This window comes from Phacochoerus africanus, chromosome 5 (assembly GCF_016906955.1).
Source record: "Phacochoerus africanus isolate WHEZ1 chromosome 5, ROS_Pafr_v1, whole genome shotgun sequence".
NCBI classification, from domain to species: domain Eukaryota; kingdom Metazoa; phylum Chordata; class Mammalia; order Artiodactyla; family Suidae; genus Phacochoerus; species Phacochoerus africanus.
The window spans coordinates 122520482-122546225 of NC_062548.1; the positions used below are offsets into that span (position 1 = coordinate 122520482).

At 59.1% G+C, this 25744-nt stretch overlaps 1 protein-coding gene across 1 annotated transcript; it reads left to right on the forward strand.

Moving 5' to 3' along the window:
- Nucleotides 1-262: 262 nt before the first annotated feature.
- On the forward strand, nt 263-24794 carry SDC1 (syndecan 1). The gene is made up of 5 exons (XM_047782579.1): nt 263-626; nt 19418-19499; nt 21159-21634; nt 22328-22463; nt 22606-24794. The coding sequence occupies exons 1-5, from the start codon at nt 561-563 to the stop codon at nt 22773-22775; spliced, it is 930 nt and encodes a 309-aa protein (XP_047638535.1). The 5' UTR covers nt 263-560; the 3' UTR covers nt 22776-24794.
- The last annotated feature ends 950 nt before the right edge of the window (nt 24795-25744 follow it).

Here is a 25744-nt window from a genome sequence, read left to right on the forward strand (position 1 = left end):
GGGGGTGCGCCCAGTCCCCAACCCCCGGGAACACCGGAGCAGCAGAGCCGAAACCCGGGGAACCGCGGCGCGCGGGGACCGTGGCCCTGGGGGTAGGCGAGGCTCCGCTTCCCTGGCGCGGTGCGGAGGCGGGGCTGGGGAGCCGGGCTTGGGGCGTTCCTTGGGGGCCGGGCCTGTGGCTCAGGGGGCGGGGCGGGGTTCTAGGGGGCGGGGCTCTAGGGGGTGGGGACTGGGGCTGGCCCCGAGACCTGGCGAGCTGGGGGTTGGGGGCGAGTTTTTTGCAACGGCTAAGGGCCTGCGGGTTTATTATAAGGCGGAGCTCGGCGGGAGAGGTGCTAGCGGTAGCTGAGCGGAGCCGGAGGAGTCTAGCACCAGAGCGAGGACTGCAGCCAGGGGACCTCGCAGCCCTCGCCTAGGACAGCAGCGCGCTTGGGCATCGCTCAAGGGAGCTGGGCGCAGCGCAACCCGCAGAGCCGACTCGGAGCCTCGCGCAGACGGCTCCGCGCCGCGCACCCCTGACCCGCGCAACCCGCTGCGCTCCCGCCGCTGGTCCGGGCAGCATGAGGCGCGCGGCGTTTTGGCTCTGGCTCTGCGCGCTGGCGCTGCGCCTGCAGCCGGCCCTCCTGGTGAGTGCGGCCGGGGGCTTGGCCGGGAGGTGGCGGGAAGCCGGGGCTGGCGGATCGGCCGATGCCGGCGACCGCACGTGGAGGGGGAGGGGAAGCGGGGACTTCCCCTCTTCCCGCGCTAGCAAGGCTGGCGGGGAGACTAGGAGCCCCGAAATCAGGGCTCTTGACCCAACTGCCTCCGCCGTCGGGGAGTGGCGGGGGGGGGGGGCGTGGGTTCCGCAGCTCCGGGAGGAGGCTTGGGGCGTCCCGTGGAGCAGAGCCTGCGCCGGGGCCCCGAGCTCAATTACGTAAAAGGGCTCCAGTGGCGAAAAAGCCAGCCAGCCGGCGGCGGCTCCTGGGGTCGCCGGCTCCCACCCAGTCACCCCGGGCACCGCGGTGGCAGGGCCCCTCGCCGGTGACCCAGGAGGATGCCGAGATCGCGGCTAATACGCCCCGCCCGCGGACCCTAATTCAAACCAGATCGGTCGAGCCGGGGCGCCCGGCCCCTCTGGCAGAGGCAAGTTTGGGAGCAGCAGAGTCGGCGCGGGAGCAGGCGGGCGTGTGCACTAAGGAGCCCCAGCCAGGGCTGCGCGGGCGACCGGGGCGGGCGGACAGAGGTGGGGTCTCGGCTGTCCGTTGGCTGGCCGAACGGAACCAGGCCGGGTGTAGCAGGAGGTTCCGGGAAGTTGGCCTCGGAACGCAAGAGACCCGCAGGAACCCAACTTCTGGGCTGTTGAAGTTGTGCTGCCTGCGGAGGGGCGAGAGCCTGCGCTGGGCACGGTCGGGGCGCGCGGGCTGCTTCCACGCGAGTGGACCCGGGAATGGCTTTACCCCTCCCCCGGCCTGGCTTTGTGCTGGAGCAGCGCGGAGGGAAGGCGGGTCCCTTGGCCCGCCCAGTGGAGCTAGAAGAAAAGGGGGACAAACGTGGAGCCCGAAGCTGGGGGGAGGCCGTGGGGTAGAACTCCAGCACCCACCTTTGGAGAGGGGTGGGTCGCCTCTAAAGAGGGATCTGGCCGACAAAGAGATCCGGAGGGTCCCCAGAAAGTGCTCTCCCGCCCCAGCCGCCGTCCGCTGGCCCGCCTTCCCCAAAGGGGGCGCTTTGTTCTCGGCCCCGGTAACCCTTTCCTGGGAACCGCCCCGCGGCTCCAGCCTACTATGGACTGAGACCTGGGCTGCCGCCAGGTGTCAGCGCTGGCCGCCGGGTGCTCACGTCCACCCCCACAGCCCCCACAGCCGGTGCCCGAGTCCCAGGGTCCTCTCCTCTGCTCCGTGGGAGCCAGGTCGGCCATCCCCGGGGATGGAGAGGGGAGGTGCGGACCCAGGGGGCTCGCCCCCTTCCGGAAGTGGCGGTCTCTCGCTACCACATCTGGACGGCTCACTTCCCCAGCTCTGGCAAAAGGAGGCACGTGGGAGGGCAAGGAGCGGCGGCCGGGGGTGGGTATCCCGGTCCTCCACTTACAGTGTATTTTCCGGCCAAGTCTCTCGGCAACACCAAGCCAACCCTCTGGAAGCAGGTCCCTCTACAATAATAGTAGCTCTAGTTATTGAGAGCCTTGGGGTATTTTACAGGGTCTGGCTCAGGCAAGGTGTTTTTCAGACCGATCTGTGAGGTGCCTTTCTTGCTTCCCAGGTGACTGCTGTGCTTGGAAGCCTTTCGGAGTCTAGGAAAGGGTCCCCGGTGCCTCGTGAATTGCGGATGAGTTGGAGTGTGTGCCTAAGGGGTGCCCTAGCTGGAGGAGCCTTGGGGGCAGATAGGATTTCTGAGCTGGGTCTCCAGGGTGCTCCTGGTTTTCAGGTGCTTTCAAGACATGGGCATTTGGCTTCTCCTTCGCTCGTGAAGGTCGTGTCTTCTGTGGGATACAGATTGCACCTTGAACCAGTAGTTATGCCCCCACTCTCTCCAGGCTCAAGCTGGGACCTCAGCAATACTTCACCAATTTCCAGCCAGAGTCAGGAGGAGTGGTGGTGGTGGTTCTGCTGCCTGCCTTCGCCGAGCCTGGCATGCCTCTGAGCTGGGATCCCAGAGCACCCTTTAACTGGGGAAGGCAAATGGGATTAAAGATTTTCTCTGGACGGTCTTCTCCAGGGTGTTTCTGTGAGCTGGGAAGGAGCAGATGTTGTTTTTTTCTTCCTTTCCTGGAAATTTTGATACTTTACAGAGAAGCAAAGCTCACAGCAGAGAGAGGTTGAGTTTCTAGGGGGAAAGGAGGGGCAGAGGAAGGCTCCTTAGAGCTGCAGTGGTGGGAGGGCTTCCTGGAAGGGGCGGTTGAGCTGAGCCTGAAAGCACTAAGCTTTGGGGTCAGACTCTTGGCTCAGAGCTGGGGTTTTCGTTTTCTTTTTTATAGAGTTTGGTTTGTCCTATTTTTCCCAGCTCTGTGCTTTGTCCTTTCTCGTTTACATTCGGTGTCCATATTTCCTTAAAAATGGCGACCTAGGAGTTGTCTTGTGGCCCAGTGGATTAAGGATCTGGCGATGTCACTGCAGCAGCCTGGGTTGCCGCTGTGGCGTGGGTTTGATCCTTGGCCTGGGAACTTCCGTATGCTGTAGGCTCCGCCAAAAAAAAAAAAAAAAGTGGGGACATAAAATCCTTTTCCAGAGCCCTTTGCTCCGCTCTTCCTAAAAGAAATAAGGCAGCGGGACTTGGTGAAATAGGAGGTGACCACCGGTTGCAGAGATCTGGCCTCTCCCAAAGGATTCACTTTGGCCCTGGTGGGAAGCAGGTCAGAACCCCCTGGGGACTAGTGAGGTAGGGTGTGATCCTGGGCACCTGACTTTGGATAAGGGAAGGCTGTAGGGCAGGAGGTTGCTCAAATCCACTCCCAGGAGACGAGAAACAGGTTTGTCTAAAAAGGTTTCAGTGTGGTTCTGTGTGTGAGAGATTCCGGGATCTTTTGTTTCTGCCAGGCGAGAAAAATTGCTTGTTCTGGAAAGTTTTTTTGCTATTTTCCTCTCTTTCGCTCTACTCTGTCTTGAAAGGCATAAAATCCCTTTTTGCCTTAATTATGGGGGCTAGTAGAGACATTTCCCGCCGGCCTGGTGGAGTGGGTGGGGGCTGGGGGAGGCACGAACTGCCTCTGCCTGGGCTCAGAGCCTTCTGGAATGATGTCACCCCTGGCTGCAGCTCCACAGGGAGGGTGGGGCTGGTTTAAGCCTCTACCTGTGGCTCTTGGTGGGTTCCAGTAAAACCTCATGAACCCAGATTGGTCGGGAGAGGGAAAAGAAAAGAGCGAAGCCTGGAAAGAATTAATGAAAAGCTTGAATTTTTGGAGTAGTTTGGAGGAATCTTTTTTTAGCAGTTTTGGAGGAATCTTTTTTTTTTTTTCATTGCAGCAGAATTTTGGATTCTGAGATCCCATGAGAATGAGGTATCTTTGGCATCCAGGTTTTTTCAGTAAGCTAAGAATCCGTCCTACCCTCAAAAGTATTCTTACTTTGGGCCTGACTCCCTGAAATATTTATTTCTCTTCCTTTATTAACAAAAGAATACTCAGCATAGTTTAACGCCAAGCTCTTCCTAGCTGTCACTGTGGTCGGTTAGGGCCCGTCTCCTGGGTTGATTGGGTTCTGAAGATCAATCACTTTGCCCCTGGCCCTGGTCCCTCCAGGTTGGCACATTCAGAATTTTGGTTTGCTCTTTTTCTTCTTCTATCCCTGTCTGATAGCAGCCCAAAGTGACATTTGTGGGCCTAAGTGTAACAAGCAGCTTTTCAGGTCACTTCTAATGGGCACTTTTGTCCAGGAGTAGAAACTAGTCCTCACTGTTAGAACTCTTTCGAAGACACGTTTTCAGCCCTGAGTAAGGGTCTCACCTCTGAATGACGTTTATGACCTGTACGTGGATTTTGTGCCTTCGTGGACCCACCTGGGACCTCTGTGGTACCCCCGTGGTACCTAGAATAACAAAGGGGTGTTGGGGAGGGGATGTCCATGACCTCTGGGAGAAGCACCTGATGATGACCCCACGTTTTTCCACCGGACTTAAGCTGTGACTCTGCCAGTCGCAGGTAGCCTGGACCCAGCAAGGCCCACTCGCCATAAATCCTGATCGGCCAGTGCCTTCGTTCTTAGCTTGGGTCCTGTCTCCATTTTCTGATCGAGTTTTATTTGGGTGCCAGTGCACCTGTACCATCTGGCAGGCTGGACACAGCTTTGGAGGCAGGAGAGCCCTGGGACAGGGCTGGTAATTGACGGCATCGTCTCAGGCGAGCACTTCACCTGCCAGTCTCGCTGCTGTCCTGTGTCAAGCGGACATCATACCAGCTCTCCCTGTCCTCATTCTGTCATTTGCGGATTCATTGCATAACAGAGGCGTGAAAGTGTTTGGGAATGAAAATGCCAGGGGGACGTTCACTGTGATAGAATTAGGGTTGCTTTTCGTCGAGCGCCTGCTCTTGAGTGCTAGGTGCTTCTTCTGCATCCTTATGTCACCTTTACCCCAAACTTTTACCATGTAGGTCACTGGCCCCATTTTGTGGATGAGGCCTGCCGAGGTGAGCCCCTCCGAGGGATCAGCCTGGAAGAACTAGGATTTGTACACACGTGTGTGCAGATGTGTGTGGCATGAAGAAACCGAGGGGCTGACAAGTCTGCTCTGGGAGCCCAGCCTGGGAGGCGGGCTGGAACCTGCCAGGCTGGCCCTTGTACTTGCCCCCAGGGCAGCAGCCAGCCTGCCCTGACTTTCATCTCGGGCACTGAGGAGCCATTTGTGGAAATTAGGAGATCCTTTTTTAAGCCTGGAAGGCAGGCAGCATGGCACCAGTGGGGCGACCAGAACCCTGGAGTCCTGGCTCCCATGCTGGGCCCACCTCCTCGCCCCCTCCGGTGCCAGGGCCCGCTGCTGGAGTGGCCACACGAGGGACGGCTCATGAAATGAGTTCTAGTCCTGGACCCCTAGTCCTGGGCTTTTTACAGAACAAACATTTCCCTGATGTCCTCCTCCTAGTCAATAACGAATTTTGGAGTCCTGGGTTCAAAGTCCCCCCCCACCCCCCGCCCCAGGGCCTGTGTAATTGTGTCTAGAGAGAGGGAATGGGATTAGCGGAGTTTGTGGAAAGAGGGCTTTTGGCGCCAGGATCCTGCACCCTGGAACAGATTCAGCACGGTGTCATTTCCCTCTCAGCTGTTCCAGCAGAGGCTGGGCTTTAGATGGGAGCCCGCATTCTGGACCCTCCCTCTGAGCAGCCACGCGCGCTGGCAGTGCCGAGGGAGGGCAGGCACGCTTGGGGTCCAGGCCAGAGAGGCGAGGCCACAGAGGCCAGCGCCTGCATTTGGGGTCCCTTCGGCAACTAGGCAACTTTTGGCTCCAGGTGGACAGGGAGCCTCCCCCTCCCCTGCCCCCCCCCCCCCCAAGAAGGGCTAGCTTTATCCGTGTGATGTTACCGCTTCTGCCTGTCCTCAGGATGCTGACATTGGGTGGGGAGTTGGCAAGAAAGTCCCCTGCATTTCCAGGTCCAAGACGGGGGCACCTGGTCAGCTCAGCTCGGTGCCCCGGAGAGGGGGAGCGGGGACAGGGAAGGGGGTGGCACAGGGGCACCCTGGGGGAAGGTGGTCTAAGCTTCCTCTGGAAAGGGTCCTGCTGCCTGTCCTGCCATGCAGGTTTGGGGAGCCAGGGGGTCTGGCGGGCCTGCAGGTGTGTGGAGGCGTGCTTACGGGAGGGGGTGCACTGGGCAGTTGTGGGGCTTGGGGCCACTGGGTCAGGAGAGAGAAGGCGTGAGGGGTTGCTCTCCTGCGTTTATACAAGGCTCTGTGGTTCTGCCTGATTATATATAGAGGCTGCTCCTCCTCTGGCCTAAAGCCCTGGGAAAAATATCTCCTCTTCCCAGTGACTCACCTGTGGGTTGCAGCCCCACACAAGCTGTGTGTGTGTGTGTGTGTGTGTGTGTGTGTGTGTGTAGTGGTGGGCCCCCTGCGTGGGTATAGCTGTGGCCGAGCTTTTCCTGGGCAGCCCCGCCGTGGTCCCCACTGGGCTTCCCTGCTGCCAGGCTGCGGTTTTGGGGAAACCAGGTTATAGCACCTGTCGGCAGCTTCCTCCTCAGAAACCAGGAAGCCATCTGTCTTCCTCTCTCCCTCCCTTTTAACTGCGGTCTTTTTCCCCTTCTAACTGTGGCGCTGACCCTCCTCCACCCCGGGGTTTAGAAGTCTGTGGAGGTTATTCCTGTAGACAAGGGTGACCAGGACACCTGTCCCTCCTGGTCTCAGCCTAACCTCCCCACTGCGCGACCTGGACTGGTCACTGCCCTCTTGCCGCGGTTCCCCAGGTGCTTAAGGAGCACCTTTCCCTGCTTCAGACCTTGTCCCGGGAAGGGTGCACGTGGCTCTGAGGGGACCTGGTGGGGGCTCAGGCATCTCCCTCATGACTCCCCTGGGGACTCGAGGGAGCACTGGGTGCCCGAAGGATCATCTGTGAGGGTGGAAGTCAGGGCAGGCTGCTTGGAGGAGGTGGCCAGAGGGCTCAGTCTAGGAACCAGAAGCGGATGGAGGCTCTGGGCAGGGTCAGGCTGGGAGTGGGGACCAGGTGATGTTCCCTGCACACACCCAGGCCTCCTGGCCACCAGCCCCAGATCCGCTCATCAGCAGGGACGGAAGCCGTGTCAGGCAGGTTGGGGCAGTGGGGAGGGCGGGCGTGTGTATTGCTCCGCTCATCAGCTGAGTCACGGTGCCAGGCCCACGGCTCCTCCCCTGAGACTCACCCAGCCTGGTCCATGAGCCCACTGTGTGCCGGGCACTGACCCTCCTCTTTACTGCTGAGTGACTTTGTGCAGCCTCTCAGTGAGTCCATCTGTGAAATGGGAGGAGGGTGTGAGAGGCTGAGGCAAGGTCATGCATTTGGGTCTGGCTGTGTCTCAGGACTCGTGGGCGTCTCGATGGGGCTCACCTCTGCTCCTGCTGCCCTGGGAGAGTTCTGCCTCAAGCCTGGGGGATGGCGATCCCTACCTGGCTTGACCAGATCTGAAGCCCGGAGCCTGGTTGCCTGCTGTGTGCACAGCCCCGTGCAGGTGGAAAGAGAGGGTGACTGTTCCTGGGACCAGACAGGAGGGTCGGTCTGTGCAGACAGGCCAGAGGGGCCGTGCCAACCAAAGGTCATTCAGCCTGAGAAAGGGATTGTCCCTGAGTCCCACGATACAGCAGTTTCAGATCAGGAGCTTAGGCTGTAAGGCAGGGCGTTTTCTGTTTGAGGGAAGGCGGTCCCCCTGATGGGGGCGGTGCAAGTGGCAGAGGCTGCCGGTCCTGCTCTGGGACCACTCTTGGGCTCTCTTGGTCTCCAGCGGTGTTAAGGGAACTGTCCCACCACATGACATTGAATTCACAGTCTTTCCCACTTGGATTCCCTGGACCTTCCTGTGGCCACGCTGGCCCTTGCTGGGGGAACCTCTGCCACCCAGCAGGTTGAGGAGCCAGGGTTCTGGGCTCTGTCCTGGGGGGTGGGGGTGGGGGACTTGTGGAGGCCGAGGTGGCTCGTGCGCCCAGCTCCCTGGAGAGGCCTCAGGAGGACGGGACGACTTGCACTGCCCTTTCCGTGCCACGCTTCATGCCCTGGTGCTCTGACTTGGTTGGGGACTTGACTATGTCAGTTCCATGGAGGGGGCACAGGGTTATCAGCGCTGGCTCTTAGCATCCCTGCGCACACGACACTGTCCAGGGCCTTGGAGTCCCATCTCCGAGGAGCGTCCTAGAGGGACATGTGGCCAGGTGTGGGCTCGCAGGGCCCCGGCTGCAGCGTGTTTCTGGAACCCCTGAGACTGGTAGAGACTGTTGTCACCCCAGCTTCGCCTGAGAAAACTGCTGGGTGCAGTGCTGCTCTCCCTGACGATTGCGCTGCTCCAGGGTGGGGCGTGGGGTGGGCTGGGCCGCAGGACCTCCGGGCTGGCCAGGGCCCGCCGAGCTGTGGGCCAGCTGAGAGAACGGGCCCACTTGGGCCGGGCCGGGGGTCCTCAGGCTCTGCCCCTGTTTCTCCTCCTCGACCCCCACATATCCACAGATACTGGGAGGGGGGCCAGGGTCTGTGCGGTGAGTGTAGGTGCAGATTCCCCGAGGCAGGCCTGGTTGTTGTAAAGCCCTGGGACGGTCCAGACCGGGAAGCAGCCCCGAGGTCCTCGTGGTGCTGAGGCCGCGGCTGAGGCCGCCTGGGTTCTGGGAGCTGTGAGGCGCAGAGCCCCCAGCCTCAGCCCTCTCCGCCCCCTTCCTGTGGAACCGGCTCCTTCTTCCAGACCCCCTTCTAGGGGATGCCCGCCCCCCGTGCGATGGTGTCAGCCTGTGTCCTGGGCTCTTCCAGCCTCTCCCTGTGACATCTTTTTTTGTTTGTTTGTTTTAACTTTTTGCCTTTTCCAAGGTCGCTCCTACGGCCTATGGACGTTTCCAGGCTAGGGGTCTAATCGGAGCTGTAGCCACCAGTCTATACCACAGCCATGGCAATTGCAGATCCAAGCCACATCTGCAACCTACACCGCAGGTCACGGCAACCCTGGATCCTTAACCCACTGAGGGAGGCCAAGGATCGAACCCGCAACCTCATCGTTCCCAGTCAGATTCGTTACCCACTGAGCCACGACAGGAACTCCTTCCTGTGGCGTGTTGGGCACATTTCTTATCTGCCTCTAAGCCTCAGTTTTCTCCTGTGTAAATTGGGATTTTCGTTGTGAGCCACGCGGGAAGTCCATAAACTGGGCTTTTTAAGTCCTGCTTCGAAAAGCTTTTGAAAAAAATCCTGTCAAATAACATATGTGGTGTGATTGGCAGCTTCTTGTTTGGACTCAGAGGAGCAGGTCTGGGAGCGCTTCGGGGCTGACACTGCTTAGGGAGTCCCCCAGGGAGAGCCCCCGGTGGCTGTGACTGGGGGAAGGGGGACAGTCTGACCCGGCCCCGGTGTGGAGTTGTCACCCTGAGCATGGCCAGCTGGCCTTACCCCCGTGTGCTGACGTAGCAGGGCCTGCAAACACGGCTTTTGCCCCTTCTCAGAAATATGAGCCTTCACTGGCAGGCCAGACTTTGCTCGCCTCTGCGGGAGCCTCTGCCAGGGGCTGGCTGGCTCCTGCCCCGAGGACGTGTGGGCGGCGCTGGCGGCACCGGGAGGAGGCTGGGTGAACCCAGACACCAGGGCACCTGGGAGGGGTCTCGGGCCAGTGCAGCAGGGTACCCCAGCTGTGGGGAACAGTGGCCTGTGCCCAGAACTGCAGACGGGGCCGGTGGGGGGGGTGGTCCTGGGAGTAGGAGCAGGGCAGGCCTGGGGGGAGGGGGAGAGCGCCACCTCAGGGTCCTCCTGCCTTCTGTGCCTTTCCCTGTGCCACCTGCAGTGGACACGATGGCTGTTTTCTTCCTGAGGGTCAGAGAGCCCACGGTCTTCCCTGTGACGGGTGGTGAGGATGGCTGCTGGGGCAAGACCGCCTGGCCTCAGACCCTCTCTGAACGCTTCGGTGGCGGTGTGCCCTGGCGCAGATGCCTTGTCCCCTTTGCCTCAGTTTCCTCATCTGGAAGATGGGTACAGTACTAGAATCTACGGTTATCATGAGGTGTCCAATGCATTCATTCAGATAAAGTGCCTAGACGTGAACCTGGCACAGAGTACTCAAGAAATAGGAGCTGCAATGACTATTTTTCCCCCGCAAGGCCTAATTCAGACATTTCTCTTTTTCAAGGGACCCCAGCACCCCCCCAGCCCAGGGCAGATCCTCGGGTTCGTCCTTCCACCGCGTGGTAGTTCTGAGCCCGGAGCAAAGTGTTAAGGCGTCTTCCCCTTTTGGGGGTAACTCTGAGCCCCTAAGATGGCAGCTGTACCCACAGTCCCCTCACCCGCCTTAGCACCGACCATTGCCATGTGCTGCCAGGGCCCGGGAACTCAGGGCCGGGCATTTGAAGCTGTGCAAATCTTCCAGCCATCAAAAGGCCCCGGAGGAGGGCAGGCTGACTGTGAAGGGGCCTAGGGTGCTTTGCTTTCGATTGGGCTGGGGTCTCACCAGTGATCTGGGGAACAGGCCCAGCCTGGTCAGACCTGGCCTTCACAGAAAATTCTGCCTTCATCCCTCTGGCGGGAAGGCACTGGCTCCACTCTGCCATGGGACCCCTTTGAGGACACTCTGCCCTTCCTGTGTCTCTGGGCTTCCAGCAACCGTGGTGCCTCCTTGGTCTGAATTGTACTTTATCCCAGAGGCAGGTTCCCAGACTCACCCATTATTTTTCTGCACGTGGGAGGAGAAGCCGTGGATAGCTGTGGCTTAAGCAGGAGCAAAGGGAACTTCGTTCTTTCCTGGGTATGGAGTTGGCTGGCAACCACATTCTGACACAGGTTCAAAAGTTGGCTCTTGGCATCTTCCAGCCTCCTCTTTGCAATCTTTCCCCATCTTCCAAAGCTCCTTCTCGTCCCCAGTGCCACAGTTCCAGAACTGCTTCTCCTCCCTAGAGCTGACTTATGCTCTAGTGTGAGTGACTAGCAGCCCTTAGCCTCCCCAGGGGCAATTTCATCTGCACCTGCAGGGACACTGATGGGAGAGACTTGGGTGATAATGGGCTCCCCCTCCTCCACACCCCCACAGCGGGAGCCCTGACTGGCTGCAGGTGTGTCAAAAGCTGCAAGTTTCTGCCTCCTTGAAACTCGAGGACACTTTATTTAGCCAGAGCAGGGGGAGGATATCTCTAGAAGCCCACGTGCCAGAGGTGTTGGGCCCCCAAGCCAGGCAGTCTGGGGATTAATCAGCAAGAGAGCAGTTTGAGGGGCCCTCGTGGGGAGCGGACTGGGGGATCTTGCCTTTTTGGCCTTAGCTCTCTTGTTGGGACGGCCAGGGCTGGGGGAGGAGCAAGTGCTGGGGGCGGTGGCTGCTCCCTCTGTCCCTCTGGGTTGACAGTTGTCATCCCCAGAGTCACTTTGATTTGGGACATCTCCAGCATCCTTAGGCCATGATCCCCTTGGATCCGACGTGACACCAAGTCGCTGTGATCAGGGGCTCCTTCCCCGACTTGCTGTCGAGGCACAACCCCCCCAATACCATGCTGGTGGTGCCCTGCCCCTCCAGGACGGGCCTTGGGTCCCCAGACTTGGAACTTAGAGCCTCTTGTCACCTCTCGGCCAAGCCCATTATGCAGAAGCGCAAGCGGAGGCAGGGTCTTTTCTAAGGTCATCTGGTAGGTTGGGAGTCGAGCCCAGGCTATAACCCAGGCTTCTGCGAGTCCGGTCACTTTCCCCTGGCCACCCCTTGTCTGGCACCAGGCACAGAGGCTGGCAGGGCCGGGCTGGGTGGCCTTACTCATCGCCCGAGTGGAATCCTGCCCTGCCCGGCGCGGCTGCTGGCAGGTGGGGAAAAGCAGAGGAACTGGTCTTCCAGCTCCAGGCCCCACACCCAGCCCTCAGCTGGGCTGTTCTAGGGCGAGTCTGGGCACGCGGGCAGTGAGGCAGGCACAGCTCTCCAGACGGTGGATTTGGCCATGCTGGTGGCAGCTCTGACCCGGCTCGGGCATCAGGGCTGCCATTGGCTGCCAGGATCCCCCCTCCCTGGACGCAACCCTGGCCCCTGGGATCCTCCAAGGAGAAGGGCTCTCTGACCTTGACCTCAGATTTCCCTTCTGAAAGCCCTGTCATGCATGCCCCGAGGAGGGCTGCTGCAAGGGGGGTCTTTAAACCTGCACCTCGGCCCTGCCCTGGACTCTCGGGGTGCGGGGGGCGTCTGTCTCCGAGTGCCAGGGTGGGGACAGCAGAGGCGGGTTGTCTGTGTGTGTAGGGGAAGGGATGCATGCCCAGGAGGCTTTCTGAGAGGTGCTCCTCCCTGGGGACCCTGGGACCCCTCACAGATGCGCATTCTTAGGGTGAAGGTGGAAGAAGCCCCTTTTCCCTGGGGGCCCATTTCCAGGTCCCTCCCGCCGTGCACTGTGCCATCACCCTGCTGCAGGCCCCAGCTCGACTCGGCTCTTGGTGAGCTGAGAAATCAATCACTGTGCCTGCTGATGCTGCGCCAAGGCCCCGGTGGGGTCCCCTCCTTCCAGAAGTGTCTTAGGGGGCAGATTTCAGGATCTTGGGACCAAAGCCAGGAGATCGGGGCCTCCTCGGTGGCCTCGGCATGCCTCTCTGACAGCTCCCAGTTAGGAAAGAAGCCTTCAGAAAGGAGGTGATTTCCCGGGGCGGGGGGAGCCCCGTGTCTCCCTGGGCTCCAGGCTGTGGTCCTGTCCCTCCCACCCAGCCCCGCACGGGTGTCTGTGTGGCCAGCTTATCACCCCCACGCCCCTCTGGCCTCACTGAAAAGGGGCTCTCCCACCTGTCAGAGCCCTAAGGGGGTTTGGGGTTCTCCAGCCAAGCCCGTTCTGTTGTCCAGGTGGGAAACAGGTCTGGAGGGAGGCGCAGAGCTGCCCAGGGCCCCAGCAAGAGAGCAGTGGAGCGGGACCTCACCCTGGAGTGTCCCCTGATGCGGATGCTCCTCACCTCGGACCCCCCCCCCCCCCCCGGCTCCCGAGACTCTTGATCCGAGGTGCTTTGGGTTTGGACCACTTGAACCCTTGGGTCCAGGCTTAGGCCATGTTAGCCAGGGCTAAAGAGGGGGTGCAAGGGATCCTCCAGAAGGGAGAAGGTAGAGTCACCAACCCCACTGCTGCAGGGCTCCAGGGCATTTAGTGGGCTGCTGGAGCAGGGCTGGGTGGTTGCAACCTTCTCTTCCCTGCCATCTCCGCCCAGCAGGCACCCCCCGACTCCCACGATGGTACCAAGGCTTTGTAGCTCCCGATTCCCTCTCTGCTCCTCGGCCTCACTGGTGGGGCCCCTTGAGAGGGCAGTGGTGACTCTGTACTCCTGTTGGTTTCTGCCTGGTCACTGAGTCAGGTCAGCTGATGGGATGGCAGCTGCCTGGAGAACCGAGGGGGTCCCGCTCAGCCCCAGGCAGGCAGGATGGAGGCACAGCTCAGCCTCAGGACAGAGTCTTGCTTTGCTTTGTTTCCTGCTTCTCGCACTGCTGGGGATTGAGGGGTTTTCTCAGCTCCACAGCGAGGCCTCTTCCACAGGCGGGCCCTGCAGTGTGTGGACTGTGCAGAATGGATGCATCAGCAGCGTAAGGAGAATGTTCCGGATCACCTGTTGCGCTTATTTACAGGGCTCTTTGGCGCCTCGTCTAGCTGAGTCAGCGGGGTCGGGTGGGGGTGGGCGGTCTTGCCTCCCCTAGTCTTAGCCCCTGGGCCACTTGGAGTGAGAACTTTTCTTGTCCAGACTCTTCTCCACGTGCAGTCTGCAGGCCGCCTGCAGCAGCTGGGAGCTTGCAATATGCAGAGTCGGGGCGTTCTGGACCCACTGAATCAGCCTTGGGGATGAAGCTCAGAAACCTTCATCTCCAACAGTCCCCTGGTGATTCTTAGAGACCCCGAAGCAGAGAGCCTGCACCTCCCCCCAACCCTGGCCTGGATGCCTGTGATGGTGTCAACACCTTTGGTTCATTTAACATCCTGATACTGTCTGTGTGATGCTGGGGTTCCATAGCTTAGACGCCTCAGCCCCCGAAAGTTGTGAAGTCTGAATGTGGGGGAATCAGCTCTTCCCGCTTAGATCCATAGATCTGACCAAGAAACTAAGGATTAAAAAAAGATTTTGAAAAACCGTGAATCTGGAGTTCCCGTCATGGTGCAGCGGAAACGAATCCCACTAGGAACCATGAGGTTGCGGGTTCGATCCCTGGCCTTGCTCAGTGGGTTAAGGATCCAGCGTTGCCATGAGCTACGGTGTAGGTCACAGACTCGGCTCGGATCTGGCGTTGCTGTGGCTGTGGCGTAGGCCGGCAGCTGTAACTCCATTTTGACCCCTAGCCTGGGAACCTCCACATGCTGCAGGGCGCCCCTAAAAAGACAGAAACAGAAACTGCGAATCTCATTTAAGCTTCCTGAGGTTACCTGGTGCAGTGTGGGATTTTGATGGGCTGGGAACAAGCTGGGAACATCCTGCTATGACTGTGGGGCCCACCTGCCTTTTGACTCCTCAGCTTGAGTTCCTGGAACACATTGGGGGCCCCCGCCCCTTGTCTTCAGGCCCAGCAGGGGCACCAAGGCTGGCTGCTTGGGGAAGACTGTGACCTAGGCTCTGTGACAAGGGGTGGTTCTTTTTTCTTTCTGGCTGAGCCTGTGGCATGCAGAATTGCCTGGGCTGGCGATTGAACTTGTGCCGCAGCAGTGACAGCGCCAGATCCTTAGCCTGCTGTGCCGCCAGGGAACTCCCAAGGGGCTATTTTTGCATCCTTGGCTTCCAGAATGAATAGTCGGCCTAGGATTCAGTGACTGGGCTCCCACCATGGCAGCCAGGGCTTCTCTGCCCACACTTGAGCATTATAAGCAAGAGACACCTACAGACACCCATGCCTCCCCTTCCCATACTCTGCTGCAGAGGCTGCCCCGCCGCTGAGACCCCTGCATTGCTGAAGTTGTGACTCAGGGCCGAGTGTTGTCCTGACCTCTCCAGGGTCTGGCTGGAGGCTTCATGGGGGCAGGGTGATGCTCTGTACCACAGCCTGTGCAGCTCTCCCTTCTGGAAGCCTCCTGGAGCGGGATGCTTGTACCCCGGGAGCTCAGCAGGGCCAAGACCAGACCCTCTGTTACTCTCCCTTTTCCCCAAGACCCCTTGATGCTGCTCCCCTGAGTTCTGAAGTTGAAGACCCTCTAATATCAAAGTTTGTGACCTTGGCCTGATCTGGCATGTGACCTCAGTAATGCTTTTTAAAGGATCTGTGTGTATCCATCGCTCAAGCTAAGCAGTGGGTGACACATGTTAGTGATTCAGGGTGTGGGGTGGAAACCACAGTTCTTTGGACCTGGTGGCTGTGGGTTGATGGGATGGCTGGGGTCAGAGGCCAGACGGGCAACCTCTCCGGTCAGCCTGGAGTTAGGAGCCCCTCACCTGAGCATCCCCGAGATGCCTACTTGGCATCCTGACTTGTGGCCCTCGCAAGGGACTTTTCCCGCCCAAGGTGTCCTGGAGGGATGCTGCCGCACAGCCCCAGGCCCTTCTTTGTCCAGTGAGGGATGAGAGCTGGCAGGAGTGGGCTTGAGGCTGCCTTCTTGAAGCTTCTCTGCCAGCGCTCTGCCCACCGACCCTGGACATGCTCTTGGGAATGGCTGACAGCCCAGTGACAAAGAGCCTCCGTCCCTGGTAGCCTTGACCCTGGCTTATCCATGCCGTCCCATCTCCACCTGTGAAGTGTGGTCCCCTTGTCTGCCGGGCAGGGGTCAGGAACTCTTGCTGCAGGAGGACAACATGCTCATCCCATGACTCCTGGGGCCTGCAGTGCGATGAGGAGACTTGGGCAGGTTTCCCTTAAGAGGAACGGGCCATGAGGGAAGGAGGTCCCTTGGGGCAGAGGAGAGGGAGAGATGGCAGGAGAGGGGAGCAAGCTGCCTGCTAGTCTGTAGACACTGCCCCACAACCTGACCCCCACCCCCACCCGAATCAAACCTGGCTTTGGCTTTTCAGGCCGATGGAAAGAACCAAATTGGCTCTTCCCTTGAGCACACCAAATGTGTGACTGTCTAGCTCCATTCGTAAGGTCTTTGATTTATTGTAGGGAAAATGGGTTTTCCTGGGCCTTAGAAGACCCCATTAGGGGTTCCCGTTGTGGCTCAGCGGAACAAACCCGACTAGTATCCATGAGGATGCGGGTTCGATCCCTGGCCCCGCTCAGTGGGTTAAGGATCCGCCATTGCCATGAGCAGATTCAGCTCGCATCTGGCATTGCTGTGGCTGTGGTGTAGGATGGAGGCTACAGCGCCAATTCAACCCCTAGCCTGGGAACTTCCATATGCCAAGGGGAAAAAAAAAAAAAAAAAAAAGAGGCCGCATTAAAGGTATGGCTGGTTTGCCTGTATCTTCCCAAGCTGCTTGAGGTGTGTTCCAAGCAGGGCATCCCTGAGCTGTGGCCAGTTGGACTCGGGATGGTGTCAGAGGCTTCACAGAGGGGAGCCCCGCGTGGGGCCCTGGCAGCAGCTGGCCTCAGGTCCCAGTCCCGAGGGCCTGCTAAGTGGTGAAACTGGAAAGTCTCACCCCAAACTCCAGCATCAGCTGGCACCTGGTCATCCGAGTTCAACCTCAGCAGTTTCTGCTCATTTCCTCCCCAGGGAGCTGTGGCTGTCACAGGAGGTTCAAGTGGAGATTTGGGAGGTGACCCCAGCCCATCCCCCTGTGTGGAGACCCAGCCCAAAAGGGGAGAGGCTGCCCTGAGGCTTGGGAGCCGGTTTCAGGGGAGAAAGTGTTTGCTTAAGAGCTTGTTGTGTAAACAAGATCTCAGAGGGATAAGCCAGGCAGAGTTGAGGAAACAAATTGCTTCTAGGGACTGGGCAGATCCAAAGTCTTAGCTAGTCCTGCCAGAACCCCTTCTCTTGGGAAAACAGCTCACCTGTTGGGGCTTCTCTGTGGGGGTGAGAGGTTGGGCCTTGCGGGCGATGCTTCTGGGGGGGTGCCTCAAAGTTGATGGGCTCCCGGTGCGTGATGTTCTCTGTGGGCCTCAGCCCCCCACCTCTGAGAGAAGGCCTGACCCCGGTGACCCTGGCTTCCACGTCACAGTGCGGCTGAGGCCGGTGTGGCTGCAGCCCTGCCCAATGCTCCAGATCCAGCTTTCTCTCCGAGGGTGGGCATTGGACCGTGGCTTCCTAGGGCCGCCTCCAGAGCTGTAAGGGTGCTGGATGACGTGAAGGGGGGGTCTCGGTGAGTGTGAGTGGGTAGGGTCCCCTGAATCCTTGCCCCCCTTAAGCTGCCCTGTTGGGCGCCTCTGCTGTGGGCCTGGGGCTGGGAGTATGTCTGAGAAGGGGCACCCACTTTGCGTCTGCCTGGGGGGCGGTGTTCTTTGTTCTCGAAGGGGACAGTCTTTGGGGAGGTGAGGGGCAGCCATGAAGCTCTGCGGAGCCAAGACAGGTGTTGGAAGCGCCACCTGGGGACAGGAAGGACAGGATGTGGCTTGGGGTGCAGGCAGAGGGCAGGGACTGTGGCTGCATGGTGGCAGGGCTGTGGCAGCTCAGGTGGGCCCTGCTTGCACCACAAGCTTCTGCATGGAGGCCAGGGGACAGTGGAGGGGGAGGAGACAGAGTTTGGGTTTTGTACTTTCAAAGGAAGCTCAGTGGTATTTCTAGCCTCGCGGTTTCTACACGTGTCTGAAGCGTCCCTCTGACCTGGGCTGGAGCCTCCACCTGCTCCAGCTCTGTCTCGGGCAACCCCGGGAGGCCAAACGTCTTGTCTGTCCCTCCCTGCTCTGCTCCACTCAGGCCTGTGGCCAGGACCTGGCGAGGCCTGTTGCGCGGAGGAGGCCCACTCCCTGGAGCCCGGCCTTGGGCTCTGCCCTCTGACAAGTCTGCACAGAGGCGCCTGTGAACTGGCTCCCTCCTGCCCCCTCTTCTCCTGAAACTTTACCCACTTCCGTGCCACCTCTTCCTAGACCGCCCCAGAGTCCTCTTCCCCAGGCTGAGTGGCTCTTGCTCCCGGAGGTAGAGCGGCCGCCCCTGTTGATGGGGTGCTTCCTGCGAGCCAGGCTGTTAGGTTCTTTTTGTGCATCACTCACTGAACTTTTGCAACAATCCTAGGAGGTAGCTATCACTACTGCCCCCATTTTACAGTTGGGAAGACTGAGGCTGTGAGCGGTGAGGTCCGCAAGGCCGCATAGCTAGGAAGTGGCAGAGTCAGGGGCTTTGCAAGGCCTGTGTGCTCTGAACTAAGCTGCTTTGCTTCCTTATTCAGGGCTTGTTCTGGCCCTGGGACTGCAGCGCAGGGGCATTTGGGTCAAAGTCTTTTTGCCGAGCAGGATACTTGTGGCTACTCTTCCTGCCATCTGGCTGCCGGGTCCTCCCTTCCCCACCCGCTGTCCTAGAGCCAGGGTTAGGGGCTGGGTGGGTCCCCTACCACCGCTTTCGATGCAGGCCCGCTCAGGTGTGTCCTGGCCCCACTCCCTGGTCCTGTTGGCACAGCCCCTGCCTTGGGGCCTGGGAAGACGTTTGTACTCTGGCACCTGCAGCCTCTTGGGCCGGGCCAGGCAGGCGGCATTCCTGGGGCGGCTGTTTGCACACAGGGCCCATCCCAGGCTCACAGCCCATCTGTCGGCGCCTCCCTAGTGCAGGGCCCGTTCTAGACCAGCCTCATCTCTCTCCCGGCTAATAGGCGCCCTTGTCCTTCCTTCCCCAAGTGGGTCTGGACCCAGTTTTTCCTGTGGATGAGAAAACTGGCTGAGTGTGGGAAGGCGCATACTGGCCAGGCTCGGGGCTGTCCTGTGTGGGCAGGTAGACCTCAGCACAGACATCTCACCTGGTACCCGGGCCTGCCCCTCCCCCTGTGGGGCCCTCAGTGTCCACCTCAGCTGGCACCTGGCAGGCCTGGAGGAGGCCTCTCTAGAGCCAGGTGGTGGTGACATTGTTCCCGGGGCCCTTGGAAGCCCCATTCTTGGAGCCTGAAGTTCCCTGGCCCGTGGCCCCCGGGACCTGATTCCCAGTGTCGGGTGGACTCTGGTCCTGTGGGGGCCACAGCCTGTATTCCCAGTGACGCTGTCTCCTGTCTGCTCCTCTGAGGTCTGGGGTGCCTTCGGCAGACTGGGCTTCTTGGAGCAAGGGCCCTGCCCCCTCTTTGTGTGTTTCTGCACCCCAGCACCCAGCCCAGGCTGCATCATCATAGCCTTGGTGGGGACCAAAGGGCTGCCCAGAGCTGAGGGTCCTGAGCCACACCCGAGGGCCTCCTTCCTGGGCTGTGTGTGCGTGTATGTGTGTGTGTGTGTGTGTGTGTGTGTGTGTGTGTGTTTGGCATGGGCGGGCAGGCATGGTTGAACCAGCTCTCTAGGATGGGGACCTCAGAATAGCCAAGGCTCCACTCACATCCCTTGCTGCTCACTTTCCAGGAAACCGTGGCCACAAATGTGCCCCCTGAAGATCAGGATGGCTCTGGGGATGACTCTGACAACTTCTCTGGCTCGGGCGCAGGTGAGTGGGCCTGAGGGCTGCCATGGGCCAGAGGCGGCGGCCAAGCAGCCCGCTGGCTGGGCCTGGAGAGCACTGCGAGGGAGGGAATGGGGTCCGCGCTGCAAGGAGAAAACCTGTGTGTGGGTGAGAGAGGGAATTCTGTGGGTTCCGTCTGTGAGGCCCTGGGGTCTGCCTGTCACAGAAAGACCTGGGCCCGAGTCTCCTTTCTAACCGACTGAGCAAGCTTTGGAGAGTTCTTTGGCTTCTCCGAGCCTTTATTTTCTCATCTGTGCAATGGGAGTAATATCTTGACTTCATAAGGTTGGTGGGAGCTGTCAGGCTGCACAGAACCCGGTGGGGTGCAGATCCTCAACGAATGTTCCTTCTGTTTCTGTTTCCTCTTTCCCTGGGGGAGTGAAATCCTCGAGCTGGAGGTAGTCAAGGAGGCCTCCCAGAGGAGGTGCTCCTTTTTCTTTTTAAGTATCTCGACTTGTTCCTTTTCTTTTATTTGGCTTCTAACTCAATGGATTTTGTCATATTTATAGTTGTACCACAATCATCACAGCCCAATTTTACAGCATTTCCATCTGTCCCTCTAGCCCCCACCCCCAACCCGTCTCCTTGGGTAACCATACAGTTTTCAAAGTTCGTGAATCATTATCTGTCCTGCAAAGATGTTCGTTGTATCCTTTTTTTAGATTCCACATATAAAGGATAACATATTGGTGTTTCTGTCTCACTGTTTGACTAACTTTGCTTAGCATGAGAATTTCTAGTTCTCTCCATGTTGCTGCAAATGCCGTTATTTCATTCCTTTTAATGGCTGAGTAGTATTCCACTGTGTATATGTACCACATCTTTATCCACTCCCCACAGGAGCTGCTCTTGAACTAGATCTCAGAAAAGGGGGAGGGGAGGGAGTGGGGTGGATTGGAAGCTTGGGGTTAATAGATGCAAACTGTTGCCTTTGGAATGGATTAGCAATGAGATCCTGCTGTGTAGCACTGGGAACTATGTCTAGTCTCTTATGATGGAGCATGGTAATGGGAGAAAATAGAATGTGTACATATATGTGTAACTGGGTCACCATGCTGTACAGAAGGAAAAAAAAAATTGTATTGGGGAAATAACAATTAAAAAAAAAACAACAACTAACAACCACCTTAAGAAAAGGGCTATGGTCATCCATGGGGAAAGTGGCCTAGGCAGGGGCCTAGGACCTGGGAGGTAAGACGGTCAGACTCAAGCTTCTATTCTTGGAAGCCTGGGCCTTTCTAGGGAGAGGGTAGATGGGAGCATGGAGGGGGCCAGAGAGGTGTGTGTGCTGAGATACGGCGTTTGGTCCCTGGAGGATGCCTCCACCAGGGAGCCGGCCTGAGCGGTCCCGGGAAAGGTTCCTTCTCAGATGACCTTGGTCCCTCATGCTCCAGAGACTAGGCTGAACCCAGGTGCATGCAGCAGGAGAGGGTAGCTTTCCTGGCCCATTTTCCCAAGTTGAGTTTAGCCTTAGCTAGCTCTTCCCCAGGAAACACAGCTTCTCTCCATAAGAGAGGTTTGCTGTGTTGGCCTGGGAGTCAGAACCAGGGGTCCTTGCCTGGGCTTTCTTGACAGCCTAGAGTGGTCTTGATGTTCCAAGGGCCTCCCCCACCCCACAAGCTCTCTCTGCTTCTGGCCCTGCAGGTGCTCTGCCAGACGTCACTCTGTCACAGCAGACCCCCTCCACCTGGAAGGACATGGGGCTCCTGACGACCACGCCCACGGCTCCAGAGCCCACCAGCCCAGATACCGTTGCCACCTCCACCTCTGTCCTGCCGGCTGGCGAGCGGCCTGGGAGGGGAAGGGCAGTGCTCCTGGACTTGGATCCTGGCCTCACTGCCCAGGAGAAAGAGGCCACCCACCCACCCAGTGAGACCACGCAGCACCCAACCACCCACCGGGCATCAACTGCTGGAGCCACCACGGCCCAGGTGCCCGCCACCTCCCATCCCCACAGGGATGTGCCGCCTGACCACCATGAGACCTCGGTTCCCGCAGGTCGTGGCCAGCTTGACCCTCACACTCCTGGTGTGGGGGACGGAGGTCCTGCCACCACTGAGAAGGCTGCTGAGGGCGAAGCCTCCACCCAGCTTCCCGTGGGAGAGGGCTCTGGGGAGCCGGTGAGTGTTGGCGCACTGTCATCCTCGCATTTCCTGAGAGGTGGGGTGGCCCCAAGAGCCTGGTAGAGCACGGTGCATCGGGGCGGGAGTGCTGGCCCAGTCAGCTGGCACAGTCTACCCCCCTACCCCCATGACCTGTGAGCACGTCGGAGTCCCCACCACGAGGGATGGGGTACCGAGGTCCCATCCTCCCGGGGCCCCCAGGTCTGATGAGCATGTCGTAGTCTCCACCACGAGGGATGGGGTACCGAGGTCCCATCCTCCCCGGGTGCCCAGGGCTGAGCCCAGGGCAAGACAGGCTACATCGAGACCAGAGCCAGAGTCCTTCGGGATCACCAAACAGAGGGCTTCCTAAACTCCCGCCTCTGCTGCGAGGGTGCGAGCTCTCCCGGTGTCGTTTTATCTTACGGTGTCACCGCAGGGTTACTTACACTAAAGTGAGCCTGTTTATCGTCCCATGAAAACGTGTGCTTTGTATCACTTGATGAGATCCCTCTGCCACCGTGCAGCCAGGGTCCGGTGTGATGTGGCAAGAGGGACCTGGCTTTGGGGCCCAGTGGGGAGGGGGCTCTGGGTTCGGGAGTGTCTGAGCTGGTGGCAGCGGTGGCCAGGGAGGTGGGAGACGGAAGACGGAACTGGATGTGGCTTCGGCCGTGGACGCCGCAGCCTGATCCCGCCCCTGCCCTCCCCTAGGACTTCACCTTTGACGTGTCTGGGGAGAACACAGCCGGGGACGCCCTGGATCCGGACCAGCGGAATGAGCCGCCCGTGGATCAGGGGACCACGGGGGCCTCACAGAGCCTCCTGGATAGGAAGGAAGTGCTGGGAGGTGAGTTTTCCCTCCAGGGGGTGGGCTTGGGGGCTTGTCTTGGGCCCTGGCGGGGCTGCCTGCAGCCAAGGCCACCTTGGGGGCGGCAGCCCTCAGCCAGGGAGCCGCCGAGCTGAGCCCGCGGTTCTCTCCGCCACCGCAGGGGTCATCGCGGGCGGCCTCGTGGGGCTCATCTTTGCCGTGTGCCTGGTGGGTTTCATGCTGTACCGGATGAAGAAGAAGGACGAGGGCAGCTACTCCCTGGAGGAGCCGAAGCAAGCCAACGGGGGCGCCTACCAGAAGCCCAGCAGGCAGGAGGAGTTCTACGCCTGACGGGGGCCCACCTCCCCCCTCCCCCCGCCACTCGCTAGGCCCCCACTTGCCTCTTCTGTGAAGAACTGCAGACCCTGTGTCCCCTGCCACCACGCCACCCCCCCACGCTCCCAGCCCCGCCGGCAGCTCCCTGCCTACAGAGTCCTGGGTGCACCCTCCTCTGCTTCTCTGACTTCTGCCTGGAGACTTGGGCACAAGGGCTTTCTCGTGTATGACCAACCTTTCCACCTGGCACCCCACCACGCCGACTCAGTGTCTCTACAGAGGAGCAGCGCCCCCCGGCCCAGCTCTGGAGGGAAGGGGACCTCACTGCTTTGGAGCCGGCTGGCCCGCGGGGCTGGAAGATGCTGTGGCTCGAAGATGCTGATGCTGAAAGATGCCGGGGCTGGAAGATGCCAGGGCTGAGGGTTGACCCATCTGTAGCACTTACCTGTAGAGACCAACAGGCCTGGGGGCATTTCCCGCTGAGTGGCGGGGAGAGGTCAGAATTCCCTCTGTTTTCTGGGAAGGTCTCATTTAGATGTCAACTTGTTTTTGCACATGTTTCCTGTAGTTTCTTTGTTCGTAGCCCAGTAGATTTGTTACTTCCGAGGTAAGTTAAGTAAGTTGATTTGGTTATGCCCATCTCGCTTCCCTAATCTACGGCCAGGAGACAGCATCAGGGTTAAGAAGACTTTTGTTTTCGTTTTTTTGTTGTGTTTTTGTTTTTGTTTTTTTTTTGTTTGTTTTTTTGACTAGGAGAACCAAATCCGGAAGCCACCGTATAGGCTTAGTTGGTGTGTCGTCTCTGAGTTTGTTGCTCGTGTGTGCAACAGGGTATGGAGTGTCTGTTAGGTGGCCCCGTTGGTGGGCTGGCTGATCCCGGTGGCCGTGGGCGGTCACCTCTTTGAGCAGTCCCGCCCGTGTCCGCGAACTTGGGGCCTGGGCTGGGGCCTGGCCGGCTGTGATGCTGAGGAGCCCAAATAAGAATTGAATCCTGGACCCCCAGGCCGGGGGTCGGGGAGAGAGGACTGTGGGATGGGAGAAGGGGTGGCCGGGCCCCGAGCACCTCCCAGGGACATGCCCTGCCTTTGATGCTCTCTCTGGGGGCCGCTTTTTCCTGGGAGGTGACGAGGGGGATCCTGAGCACACCTGGCACGGAGCTGCCCCACGAAGGACCAGGTTCACTTTTGATTAGCTCCTGTGGCCCTACCCTGGGCTGGAATCAGGAATGTTCCAAAGAGTGATAGTCTTTTGCTTTTGGCAAAACTCTACTTAATCCAATGGGTTTTTCCCTGTACAGTAGATTTTCCAAATGTAATAAACTTTAATATAAAGTAGTCATGTGAACTCTACTGCCTTTGCCTCTTTCTGTGCTGGTTGGGCGGCCGCGACCTGCCTTTTCGCTAAATGCCGATGATATTGGGAAACGTGGCTAAAAGCTCTGTGCCTTCGTCTTTCTCGTGGGGAGGGAGTCTGGGGCCAGAGTCCCTCTGCTTTGTTTCTTGTTTTGTGTTTTGTCTTTGCTAAAATTGGCAGGTTCAGCCAAGGTTATACAAGGCCCGATGGTCATTTCTGTGTTGCCAAATTCCAAGGACCATCTCCTAAGTGGCGACGAAGCTGTGTGGGCCCCAGTCCAGCTTGACCTGAGGCCATGGGCCCCCCGAGGCCCGGAGCCCAGGCCTGCATCTCAGCCATCTTGGACGGTCCTCTGCCCACACCTTTGCTGGGACCAGAGGCCTCCTGCCCTGGCTCCTGGGAACGCCTGCGCTCGTGTATTTAATTTGACAACATTCCAGCTGTTCTGTTGGCTGCGCTGAGAGGGGACCGTCTGTGACACAGAGAGACGCCCCGTCCAAATGAAGGGAACCTGTGTCCTGTGTTCCTTACGGGGACTGTCTGCCCGGAGTGTTGGACTGGATGCGATGCGGGGGCCGGGGAGGGGTCTGTGACTGTGCCTATCTCTGCGGGTCCGTGGGACGGCGCTCAGCCCGTGGCTGGGCACATTCGTGTAACTAATAAACGGTACTTGTCATTCGGGCTGTGGTGGTGGTTGAATCTCCTCTGGCCCTGGCGATGTCCTTGCGTGTTCCCTGGAGGGGAGCGTGGCTCTGGGCCGGGCCGTGGCCGGATGAGTGCCGGTCGCCTCCGCCGTAAGGGAGGCTGCATCCACTCCTGCCGTCTCCCGCCTGGCCCTGTGTCAGGCCTTCGCCTTGCTCTCTCCCAGGGCTCTCTACCTTCCTCTCTGCTGCCCAGCCTGTCCTTCTAGATCATTCCCTTCCTCAAGGACACAAGGCTCCCTACTGACTCAAAGTCTGCCACCTCTTCTCTTGGCTCCGTGTCGCACGACTCCTGGAAACTCACTGGCAAACTTCAGTACCAAAGCTCTAAATGAAGTCTGCCCATTAGGGAAAAACTGCGGTAACAATTTGGGGGGGGTTGAAAGACACAGGGACTGCAGGAGCCCTAGTTATTCTAAGGGCATCTAGCCACCCTCCCCTTTCTCAGTCCTGTCCAGGCTGCCCAGCCAGCCTTTCAGCTGCCCTTCCATGGCAGGTCTCACTGGCTCTGGGTACAGACCAGCCCCTGACACCAGAGCCTGGGTGTGTCTTGGGAACTCAGAGCTGGAGGGACCCCTGCTCCCGTACCCTGCACCTGCTGGTGAGGCAGGGACTACAGGCTCAGGGCGGCTTTGCAGAGTGAATTCTACTCTCGCCAACACAAAGTCCTCAGATCCTGTATTCATTCAACAAGTGCCAGAGACAGCAAGGACCAATTTTTTGCCCGTCCTTGGGCTGGACATCATGGGCACAGTTGCAGAACTGGCTGTCTGGATATTAATAATTTTGCAGTGAGCCAGACACTGCTAGACACAGCACCTGGGTGACTTCACTCACCAGGGACAACTCCTTAACCCTCTAGGAGACACACTGCTATGAATTGTCCCCACTTTGCAGACAAAACCTGGAGTATGGAGAGAAAGTTCCCTG

Bases quoted from the DNA above. Each gene is read 5' to 3' on its own strand.
- SDC1 (XM_047782579.1), top strand. From the start codon at position 561: ATGAGGCGCGCGGCGTTTTGGCTCTGGCTCTGCGCGCTGGCGCTGCGC. The intron at 21,635-22,327 runs GTGAGTGTTGGC...GCCCTCCCCTAG, and splicing joins GAGAGGGCTCTGGGGAGCCG to GACTTCACCTTTGACGTGTC. The intron at 22,464-22,605 runs GTGAGTTTTCCC...CCGCCACCGCAG, and splicing joins TAGGAAGGAAGTGCTGGGAG to GGGTCATCGCGGGCGGCCTC.